At 35.4% G+C, this 12397-nt stretch overlaps 2 protein-coding genes across 3 annotated transcripts; both read left to right on the forward strand.

Annotated features, from left to right (window-relative positions):
* The first annotated feature begins 1394 nt into the window (after window positions 1-1394).
* Window positions 1395-6659, forward strand: LOC124819943 (cytochrome P450 82A3-like). 2 transcript variants are annotated; one of them, XM_088114155.1, is made up of 3 exons: window positions 1395-2034; window positions 2189-2520; window positions 6030-6659. In XM_088114155.1, the coding sequence occupies exons 1-3, from the start codon at window positions 1404-1406 to the stop codon at window positions 6657-6659; spliced, it is 1593 nt and encodes a 530-aa protein (XP_087970281.1). In that variant the 5' UTR covers window positions 1395-1403. The 2 variants fall into 2 exon arrangements, with proteins under 2 accessions (XP_087970281.1, XP_087970280.1); XM_088114154.1 differs by having other exon boundaries at window positions 1404-2034; window positions 2201-2520.
* Window positions 6660-8211: 1552 nt separating this feature from the next.
* LOC148200007 (cytochrome P450 82A3-like) lies at window positions 8212-10224 on the forward strand. The gene is made up of 2 exons (XM_088111499.1): window positions 8212-9195; window positions 9343-10224. Exons 1-2 carry the CDS (start codon window positions 8218-8220, stop codon window positions 9970-9972), a joined length of 1608 nt encoding a protein of 535 aa, XP_087967625.1. The 5' UTR covers window positions 8212-8217; the 3' UTR covers window positions 9973-10224.
* The last annotated feature ends 2173 nt before the right edge of the window (window positions 10225-12397 follow it).

Genomic DNA, 12397 nt, shown 5'->3' on the forward strand with positions numbered 1-12397 from the left:
ATTAAGCAGATAAGGCAAGAGTGAACAGCTTATCTTCTTCAAAGATAGAGCTAGAAACACTTATATTTGTTGTTGAACATTATTAGGTTTAGTTTAACTTTCTTTAGTTGAAATGCATATATAATATATATTATAATATACTGTTCTGAGACAATTTTCTGTTTTTCAGGTGTGGTTTTATTATAAAAATAAATTAATTCTTTTTAAAAAAAAACCCAGTAGACGTCTGTTAATGACATGTCCGACGTCTATAGACGTTAGTCAGTGCACCAACAGATGCCCAATGAATTACAGTGGACAAAATGTTCTAGTGCTATAGACGTCCAATTATCGCCACATCCAACGTCTACGTAGACGTCTGGTATAACCACGTCCGACGTCTACACAGACGTCTGGTGTAGCCACGTTCGACGTCTATGTAGACGTCCGGTGTATCCCGTTCGACGTCTACATTAATATCACTCACAAAGAAGTCGGATCAGGATCAGACATTAAAAGCCCAAAATAACAGACGTCTAAAGTCCTTTCTGCACTGCGTGCTAACACGACTTTGTTGTTTTTTTTCTCTTAAATAGAATAGAAGTGATCCAAGTTTATCATCCCCATAGGTAAAATCTCTAGGTTTAACTTGTGTTTGGACTTTTCCTTCCATCTTGTCCTTCTTTATTGTATGTGGTCATGCATATTATTCTCAAACTATTTTCGTATATCTGACCTTAAAATAAGCATAGAACAACTCTTTCTCTTTCTCTATTTGTCTGTTTTGAATTGTTCAGTTGTGCTAGACGTCTTATCCTTCCAAGTGAGCCAGTTTTGCTGAACAAACACCAAAAGTGACATTCTTATTACAGGAGTGCAAGTGTCATGGATTAAACCTCTCTTATATGACAATAATTTCCAATGAATTACTATTTCTTTTGCCCCTTTATATTTTTCATTTTGTTATTTTTAAAATGTAAAATCATCATTTATTAAATTCAATCAAACGGTTGGAAGTCTCACGTCGACTAGGGATAATGTCGATTTATAATATATAAATGAGTGCAATTTTACCTTACAAGTTGGTTTTGTAGAATTAAATCTCACGCTCGAAATGTATATACCTCGACGTAAGAGCTTGTATTAGAAATCCCACATCGACTAGGAATAATTGAAAGTCTCACATCTATTAAGGATAAGACCGATTTAATAATATATAAGTGGACACAAACCTCACCTTACAAATGTAGAGTTGAATTAGGCTTAAAGTTCTAACACGGTTAAAATCATGAAATCAATCTTAAAAGGTAAAACAAGTTTTGGTATCCCTTAATTTAGATACTCTTGATTAAGTTAGAAGTACATATAAACAACATATAAACACATATAAACATATGTATCATTCCTCCATCAACCGTAGCAAAATGGATTTGTTCCTTGTGAGTAACCTAAACACCACTGCATTTGCTCTCTTTTCTCTAACATTACTATTAGCTTTCTCTCTGTTTCGCTTTCGTCCCTCCAAAGCTGGTAGTAATCTGCCAGAACCTCCAATGGCCTCTGGTGCATGGCCCATACTCGGCCATCTCATGCTTCTCGGGGGCTCACCAACACCCCACAAGACGTTGGCAGCCATGGCTGACAAATATGGACCCCTCTTCACCATCAAGCTCGGTTCTAGACGCGCTTTGGTTCTCAGCAACTGGAAAATGGCGAAAGAATGTTACACCACAAACGACGTCGTCGTCTCCTCTCGCTCCAAGCTCGTGGCCATCGAACACGTTGCGTACAACCAAGCAAGTTTTGGGTTCGCACCCTATGGTCCTTACTGGCGTGAGATACGGAAGATTGTGACCGTGTTCCTCTCCGACCGCAAAACGGAGCTTCTAACCCGCGTTAGGGTTTCTGAGATTCGAAGTTCTGTTAAAGAGCTGTTTCATGTTTGGTCGGAGAAGAAGGGGAGTGATGAGTGTGTGGTGGTGGAGATGAAGCAGTGGTTCACAGAGTTGGTGTTCAATATAGTTTTCCAAACCATGGCTGGGAAGCGATTATTTGGTAAAATCTTTCTGTCTAAAAACAAGCATTAGAAGCACTCTTTTCTGATCTTGCATCTCAGAAAACCTTATAAAGTGTGATTAAAAGAAGGTTGTTTCCATTTTTGTTGTTTGAATTTAAAGATATATTGAAGAGAGATTTGTTTTGGCAATAGGTAAAACCGCAGTGGTTAGCGAGAAAGATGCAGAAAAGTGTGTGAAGGCTTTGAGGGAGTTCATGCAGATGTTGGGAGTGTGCACGGTGGCTGATGCTGTTCCTGTTCTGAGGTGGATGAATTTGGGAGTGAAAGCCATGAAAGAAACTGCCAAAGAATTGGATGTGATCTTAGATGAGTGGTTGGTGGAGCACAGCAAGAAGAGGGCTTTATTTGGTGAAAAGGGTGTTGAAAGTGACGACCAAGACTTCATGGATACGATGCTTTCAGTTCTTGAAGGTGCCACCATCGATGGCTTCGATGCTGCTACTATAAACAAAGCCACAACACTGGTATGTGTGTTGCATATAACAATTGTTCAGGGATTGTATATGCTTAAATTTTGTCCTCTTATTGCTTCTTTAATCTGTTTCTGGTTCATTTAAAGAAAAATTATACTTTACGCGCGCCTTATAAAACAAAAGGAAAATGTTTGTTCGACAACAATATTTTGCCAACTTTTTGACAACGCCACGTGGCATTGTTTCATTGATTGGTTTTAAAAGGCTTTTTTAAAAGGTGGAATTTGTTCAGAAGGGCAATTTTGGAATGAATTTGGATAGAAACTCCTTTTAGCAGTTTATTTTTTCAGATTCACTTGCAGTTTGGTTTTCTCAACTCTCTCTCCACCATTGAAGCTTCCATCTCTCTCCACCATTGAAGCATCCATCTCTCTCCACCGTTTGGGTTCTCTTCGTTCCTCGCTTTTCTTCACCACCATTGAAATGTTGTTTCTCTCTCCCTTTTGAGTTTGAGTTCGACTTTTCTTACTTCGTTTCTTGGGTCATTTGGTCACTGTCGAGGATTTTGTCTCTCTCTCAATTTCCCCATTTTTTGATGCTGTGACTGTGGGCTCGTTGGCGGTATATATCCCTCATTTTGGAATTTTGTTGATTTTGGCGTGCATTGTCGTTGGCGACATTTTCGTGGTTATGTAAGTCTTTGGCTTTTGTCTCCCATTGTGGTTGGCGGTATTTCTCCCAAGGTTTGGGTTTTCTCACACACACCGTAGAGGTTGGTATCACCAAGGTTTGGGCTTTTTCGCACACACCATTGATTCATTACCAAACTTCACATTAGAAGTTGTAGAAACCATCAACCATGACCAACAAGGGTCCTTCATTCATAAAATCTTAAAAACACTCATAACAAACAAAAAACAATCATGGGGAGCGCGGTTGTCACACCTGGGTAGCACAGATCAGCTTTCAGTACAAAACTGCAAATTTAACCTGGTAATCGATTACAACCTTTCTTTAAGCGATTACAAGTGCATGTCTCCAGTGTGTATGGTGCAGGACCTAACCTGCTTTGCTAAGACCACCCAGGATGGGTCTTCCCTACACAGAAGACTTACTAAACTTCACACTACAAGTTGTGAAAACCATCAACCATGACCAACAAGGGTCCTCCATTGACAATATCTTAAAAAGACACTCACAACAAACAAAAAACAATCATGGGGAGCGCAATTGTCACATTTGGGTAGCGCAGATCAACTTTCAGTACAAAATTACAATTTTAACCTGGTAATCGATTACAACTTCTCTGTAAGCGATTATAAGTGCATATGTCCAGTGTGTATGGTGTAGGAACATGTTAGCTCATTGAATTGTTGAGAAAAAAGGAAAAATTCAACAAAAATAGAGAATGGGGAGCAGTGTTCATATAGCTGGGGAGTACAGTTGAAGTTTCTGTACAAATTACCCTTTTTCCTCTGGTAATCGATTATAGGGGTCTTGTAATCGATTACCAGAGGAAAAAGGGTAATGTGTACAAAAACTTCAACTGTACTCCCCAGCTAGATGAACACTGCTCCCCAACTCTGTTTTTTTGAACTTTGCTACTTGTTTTGTTCTTAACTTTCTCCACCGAACTCCAAATGACTTGATTCTTGTTTTGTTGGAATCTAGACTCAAAGAGCTTTCCAACAAAACAAGAATCAACTCATTTGGAGTTCGATGGAGAATGTTATGAGGAAAACAACCAGCAAAGGTCAGAGGTGGTAGAAATATATAAAACGTTAACTTTAAGGAATTAACTGCACCTACTCAGATGTCCAAAAATTATAAATTAGTAGTCATTGGAAAGATATTTTAGTCTACTTTCTAATAAAAAAAGAATCACATCATTTGGAGGTCTGTGGAAAAAGTTATGAGCAAAACAACCAGCAAAGGTCAGAGGTGGTAGAAATATATAAAACGTTAACTTTAAGGAATTAACTGCACCTATTCAGGTGTCCAAAAATTATAAATTAGTAGTCATTGGAAAGATATTTGAGTCTACTTTCTAATAAAAAAAGAATCACATCATTTGGAGGTCTGTGGAAAAAGTTATGATTAAAATAGTCAGCAAAGGTCAAAGTTGACAGCATGGGTTATGCACCTCACCTCAATTGGAGAAAACCACGAACCAAGGTAGTTCAAGTTCATGACAGTTTTTGCACAACTCGTAGAGGAAGAAGTTATTAACTTCTGCAATCAATTTGATCGACAACCATCTTCTTAAATTACATTTCATTGTATACTGTTATGTATCTTTTCATTTCAAAACTTGTTGTTTCGTGAAATGTCATTACGTTTTTTTATTAATGTATGTGCTTTTTAATATTGTTATAATTTTTCATTACTCAATACCCTTCATTATTTCGTTTATATTTGTTTAATATTGAAGTATTCCAACTTGAAGTGTTCCATTAATGATCCATCCATAAAACCTTCAAAAGACAGTCATAACGAATCCAAAATATTACTGGGGAGTGCTTAAGCCACGTCTGGGTAGCACTCTTCAACTTTCGGTACAAAAGGAGATTTTTCTACTGGTAAGCGATTACCAGCTCCCTGTAATCGATTACAACAACATCAGTTCTTTGTCAATGGTGCAGGAACTCACCTCTCAACCCAGAAACACCTTAACTTGGTCTTTCAATGATGACGAACAAACAACTGCAAAAATGGAGGAGGGAGAACACTGCTATGAAGAGAGAAGTTGAAATGAAATTCAAATCCCTAAAATGGAGAGAGAAGACAGTGAAAAGGAGAGAAGATAGAGTTCGAAAACGAAGAGGGCAGTTTCGGAATCCAAACTTCAACCCATTCTAAATCAGATTTTAAATTAAAAAAAACATTCAAATTCGACCAATTAAAACTTGACACGTGGCGTTGTCAAATCTTTGTCAAATTGGCGTTGTTGGAATATCGCGATCCAAAACAAAATTCTTTATAATCTATTCTAACAATATAATAATATTATTAAAATGTATAAACAAATATAATTAAAACATTAATATATTAAAGTATCAACTGTATATTATTTTTCTTTCAAATCCTCCGTATAGGTTTATATCTATGGGTATCATTTTCATTTTTATAAAAACTCCAACTTTAACTGAAATCTCACTAGTTTCTTACATGTAAAAGTCAGTAACTATATGATAATTACTCTAGGTTTATCTATGGGTATCTTTTTCATTTTTATAAAAACTCCAACTTTAACTGAAAGCTCATTAGTTTCTTACATGTAATTTTACTGAATGATTTCTTTTACTAAACAAAAATCTATTAAGATAACATGGTACCAGTGGTATTCAAATTTATAAACCAAGTCTTACAAAATGTCAATTATAATTTAAAAGTGCTAAATTGACAAATTAGAGAATCAATACTCCAATTAAAAACTAATTTATATTATTACCAAAATTTTAGCTACTTATATTATTAATATTAATAGAAACTAATTTATAAGTAAAATTTTTGTTTGCCTAACATCTTTCTTAAATATAGAATTTGCATTTGATCTGCAGGCACTGATTTTGGGTGCCACGGATACAAGCACTGTCACTCTTACATGGGTGATATGTTTCTTGTTGAAAAATCCTCTTATATTAGAAAAGGTAAAAGAAGAGATTAGCACTCACATTGGGAAAGAGAGATTCATAAGTGAGTCAGATGTGAATAAGTTAGTATACCTTCAAGCAGTAGTGAAAGAGACACTGAGATTGTATCCACCAGGACCTCTTTCAGCACCTCGTGAATTCACAGAAGATTGCATGTTAGGTGGATATCACATAAAAAAGGGAACTCGATTAATCACAAACTTGTGGAAGATCCAAACTGATCCTAATATTTGGTTGGATCCATTGAAATTCAAACCAGAAAGGTTTATTACTACTCACAGAGATGTTGATGTTAAAGGTCAAAATTTTGAGTTGCTACCGTTTGGAAGTGGCAGAAGAATATGTCCAGGAATATCCTTTGGTCTTAACATGATTCATTTAACTCTAGCTAATTTTTTACATTCTTTTGAAATATTTAGTAAACCTAATGAAACTATTGATATGAGAGAAGCCCTTGGAATGACCAATGAAAAAGCCACTCCACTTGAGATTTTTGTTAAACCAAGTTTGTCCTCAAACTATTATGAATCCATGTGATGTGGTAGCAGTGCTATTATCTGTTCTAATAAATTAGTTAAAACTACACTCTGTAATCTTAAATTTGTCATGCAACATTGTTACAGATCATGGAATTTCTATCCGCGGAAGTGAGTGAAAGATAAAGATTTTCTGTTTCGTGTGCATCTGGTTTTGTTATATGATTAATTACTTCCTTGTATGAATCATATTATCTCCTATTTTCCTTGTGAATTTAAAGAGAATTTAACACAACCAACATCCATACGAATATAAATTTGTTTACATTATTTCAACAGTAGTTTTGACTTTGAGCAACTTTGCTAAATTCTCAAACGCTATTTTTGAACAAGAGTTTGAACAATTAAAAAAGAGAGGTTAAATAAAAATTTTGAATTTTATTTTTAATTTATACATATCAAAAAACGGCGATGCTTATCAATTTTTACTATTCCATTTTTTTCCGTATATATATCCCAATTACAATTCAGTACTAAGATATTAATATAATTAAATTGCCATATTATTAATGTCCCTGTTAATATTTGGGCACAATTTGTGTCAATATATCATAGTGATTATTTTTATAAATAACTTAAACTATTTTATATAATTATTTTGATTATTTAAATGAAATTTAGTAGAGTTTAGGTTGAACGAATATAATTTTTGTTCTCTCATTATTATCACGTTTTTATCTTCTATTTTTCAATCACGTTCTTCGGTCAATGTAATATTTATAAGTATATACTTTTTCATAATGTTTCTAAAATACGTAATTAACAAACTTTTTAATATATTTCAAATTGTATTTTTCAAAAAGTATAGAAAATTTATTTTTCATCTTTCTACTAATTTTAATTATAACAATTTTCTACTCTTTCCTTTTCCTTTTCTTTCTTTCTTTCTGTTTGATTATAATTAGTTATATTCAATGTGAAAGATGCATGAATGCGTTGGTCTTGTTATTGGTCACATGAGTCAATGTCTCACTGCTACACTTTTATCCTTCCTGGTCAACTATCCTTGGTCACCAAGGTTGTCCAATTATTCGCTTCAGCCACCTTAAAATAAACTAGTAGGTGGGTTTGGTCAATGTAAAACTTTCGGAGTTTCCTAAAATAAGTTTTATGTACAGTAAAAATAAATGTTATAAGAATAGAAATACTGAATTTTAATTTTATAGGAACAAAAACAAAAAATATTACAGTAATATAAAAAGTTATTTATAAATTAAAAAAATGTATTTTTTTAAAAAAAAATCAATATTTGAAGTATTCATAATAACCCTTGTTTCGTCTCCACGTTTTGTCTCCATTATGCAGAACTATCGATTAATATATTATAATACTTGCAGATCACGTAACAAAAAGTTGCTATAGTAGAATATCTTATATTTCATACACAACATTACAAAAATTTTGACTATTCCACGCAAGCTTCCATTCATTATTATAAACAAAAAATGACGCCATATTGGTCCAACCATGTGGACGTGCACAAAGCTTAGACACATGCTTTCCTTATAAAAGCAGAAAGAAAAACAGTTCCAAGACATTCCACCTTATAACAAGCAAAAATGGACTTTCTCCTAAATTGCTTAACCTTAAACACCACCACTCTTATTGCATCGTTTCTTTCTCTAATCTTGTTATTTTTCTATCTATATCGTAGAATTTGTTCTGAGAAACGAGCTCCAATAGTGAAAGGTGCATGGCCAATACTTGGTCATCTTTCACTGTTAAATGGTTCAAAAACACCCCATAGAACTTTGGCTGCTTTGGCTGACAAGTATGGACCCTTGTTCACCATCAAACTCGGTCTGAAAGATGCTTTGGTGCTCAGCAACTGGGAAATGTCCAAGGAACTCTTCACCACAAACGACCTTGCCGTTTCATCACGCCCTAAACTCGTTGCTGTGGAAGTCATGTCCTACAACCAAGCCTTCGTAGGGTTGGCTCCATACGGACCTTACTGGCGAGAGCTTCGAAAGATTGTGACTGTTGAGTTTCTCTCCAACCGCAGAATAGAGCAACTCAGCCACATTCGTATCTCAGAGATTCAAACCTCATTCAAAGAGCTATACGATTTATGCTATACTAGTGTAAACAACAAGAAGGAGAATGAATCTAGTTATGGTGCTGCTACTTTGGTGGACATGAAAGAGTGGTTTGAACATTTGACTTTCAATATAATAGTGAGGATGGTGGTGGGGAAGAGGTACTTTGGTGTGGCGCATGTGGAGGGCAAGGAGAAGGCAGAAAGGTTTATGAAGAATTTAGATGAGTTCATGAATTTGATGGGCACTTTCACTGTGGCTGATGGAGTTCCTTGCTTGAGGTGGTTGGATTTTGGGGGCCATGAGAAGGCCATGAAAGCAACGGCTGAGGAAATGGACAAGGTGTTGAGTGAGTGGTTGGAGGAGCACCGTGAGAAGAAGGGTTTGGGTGAAAAGGTTAAGGGCGATCAAGACTTCATGGATGTGATGATTTCAGCACTTAATGGGGCTCCGATTCATGGGTTTGATGCTGATACCATTTGCAAAGCCACTACCCTGGTAAGTATAGTAATGAGCCATTTACTAAAATGCTATGAACATGGACATGGAAGCAAAATTGTATTCTGTCAAAGATTGAATAGTATTTCCAGTTTATTTCCTGTTTTTGTTCGAAGAATTTTTGATGAAGCTTGAACATTTTTGCAGGAATTGATTTTGGGTGGAACTGATTCAACTGCTGTTACTCTTACATGGGCACTTAGTCTGCTAGTACGAAATCCTCTTGCAATGGAAAAGGCTAAAGAAGAAATAGACATGCAAATTGGGAAAGATGGATACATAAGAGAATCAGACATAAGCAAACTTGTGTATCTTCAAGCCATAGTGAAAGAGACATTAAGATTGTATCCACCAGCACCTCTTTCATCACCTCGTGTATTCATAGAAAACTGCATCTTAGGTGGCTACCACATAAAAAAGGGAACTCGACTAATGCATAACCTGTGGAAGATCCACAGAGACCCTAGTGTTTGGTCAGATCCTTTAGAATTCAAACCAGAAAGGTTCCTCACCACTCACCAACATGTGGATCTGAAAGGTCGACATTTTGAGTTGTTACCCTTTGGAAGTGGGAGAAGAATGTGTGCTGGAATGTCCCTTGGCTTAAACGTGCTTCATTTCACATTGGCTAATATGTTGCATTCCTTTGACATCTCAAATCCTTCGACTGAACCTGTTGATATGACTGAGTTATTTGGATTTGTCAATACCAGAGCTACTCCACTGGAGGTTTTGGTTAAGCCACGCCTACCTCCAAACTATTATGAATCTTTGTAATTCTTATGTTAGTAGTGTGCATGTTCTAAATTATGTTAGTAGTGATGTGATTGTGCTTAGTTATTTTATGTTGAGTGATAGTTTATGGTCTATTTTAAGTTTATTAAATCGAGTTTTCCTTTGAAAGTGTTATGTAAGAATGTGATAGTTTTGTTCCTAGCTAGATGAATGTGGCATTCGTTTAGTTGCCATCAAACAATGTAACCCTTTGATTTCATTTTATTGTTTCCTTGCAATAGTGTTTCATACTCAGTTTTGGCTGCCTGCTTCCTTTTTTTGTCATTGCTTCATCATATATAAAAGTAGACAATACTCAACTTCTTCTGACCATAAAGGAAAATGTTCTTTTAACCATTTTTTGACAATTTTTTTATAATTTATGTAATAATTTGTGATTGATCCGTTTCAAATATACTAATGAATCAATAAAATAGTAATACGTAATCTAAGTTATTAAAAAAAATTATTAACATGATTCGATAATAAAATGGACAGCTACCTCAGTTTGCAGTTGCTACAATAGCCTTTAAAGATATTTGAATTTATTAAAAGTATTTTTACTTTGATTTTTAAAAATAACGTTTGGTAAAATATGAAAAATTAATTTCATCCCTGATATTAAAATGAGAATAGAATATCAATGATAATAAGCTGCATTAAAAATTTTATAATTTAAAAAAAAAATATTGTTAATGAAGAGAAGAAAATTAAGTAAGAAATGATCAGGAATTAAAATGATAGAATTGTTATAAAATATGAATAAAGTGATATTAAACTACATTCGTAAAAATAGTTCATGATCACGATTATTGTAACATCCCAAAAATACAATAAAAACCATATAATAGAATTAATTACATTTAATGGTAAACCAATTCAGTTTTATACTAAACCAACGAAAGATTCTGGTCAAACGGCCTTACATAGCTTGCCAAAAGTAAACTGCACAAGATTCAAGGGAAACATGACCGAACGACTTACAAAAGTCAAATTACCGATCTGTCAAATAACAAAAAAAGAAAGAAAGAGACCGAACGGTCACTTCATGCTAAACTACTAACTACAACCGAACATCCTACTGTTCGACCTTTACTTCCACATCTACGAGGTTCGCGTCTTCAAAATTTTCTTCTTCCAGCGCCTCTTCAAGTAGTGCACTTCCATCTGCTCACATCTACACGGATGATCATTGCAATGACAAGACGGACGTACAAACGAGACAACACAAGGAAAAACACAAGGTAAGCTTATGTAATTTAATTCAAGTAATAACATACATTTTCATATGCAATCACATTCAAATACATTTCAATAAACAAATTCAATCAACCCTGATACTAGACCGACTGTCCGGACTGTATGAATTCTGTGTAGCTACGACGTTCGTGCACCCGGGTGATGTAGTAATTGGAATTCTCATCAGCTGCCACCCGAGGTTAGTCCGTTCTATCCAAAGTACCCCTAAGGACTAGGACCTCCTGCCGTTCCCACACATGACCTACTCCCCTCTACTTGAGGACGAGTACTCACGGAACATCAGGATGAATCGCCAGCTAAGCTTTGTCCACATTCATACTTTACCAATTCCAATATTCACACAAGAGTCGTTCCTCCCCGGAACGCTCGCTCAAATCCATAATTTCATACTCATCTCATAAACTCTTCATCATTTATAACTTTTCACTTAAGTGCCATTTTCATAATCATTTCTGAGAATCATAAAAATACCGAACGTTCAGCCCTCTTCATAACGAGGACGAACGACAGGAACGAGACAAGGAACTCCCTCGTCCTAGAACAGAATACTACCGAAAGGGGTTTACTGAAATCTTTAGAAAGGAATTAGGTACCCTATGCAATATGTGACGAACGTCTTCTACAACCCGAATCAGTTAAATGAACTGACTCTCGTGAACTCCAATCGAAACTCAAAGAATACATAGAACTGGGAACTCTTGATCCGAGACAATAAAGTGGACATATTTGGACGTCAAAGGACCAAACTTAGAATAATTCACATACAAAAATTTCATGTCAGTAAAAGACCGAACGAGGAAAGAAAGGTTCTTCTGAAATTGGACGAACGCTATTTTATCAGGGTAGATCTACTGTAAAAATACGAGCGCTTGGTGTAAGACCGAGCACCACTAAAATTTCAGAATAAAAGATTTATAAATAAGATATCATAGGAATGGTGTTTAGAAACAACTACTGGATACTCAGAGGCAACTACTCTTGACTGATCGTTCAAGCACAGCATTACAATAGGGAGGCGCTCGTCCTCAACTAGAATTCTTTCCAAATGAAAGAATCTCATTTTAACTATGTTCAACAGGAGAACCGAACGGTCAATGACCGTCCAGTAACGAACGTATTTTATCATAGTATAATCTCATATACAGAATCATTTATTTCAAATCAGTTT

The sequence above is a fragment of the Vigna umbellata genome, chromosome 4, assembly GCF_029865625.1.
Source record: "Vigna umbellata cultivar VRB3 chromosome 4, Vumbellata_1.0, whole genome shotgun sequence".
Taxonomy (NCBI): Eukaryota; Viridiplantae; Streptophyta; class Magnoliopsida; order Fabales; family Fabaceae; genus Vigna; species Vigna umbellata.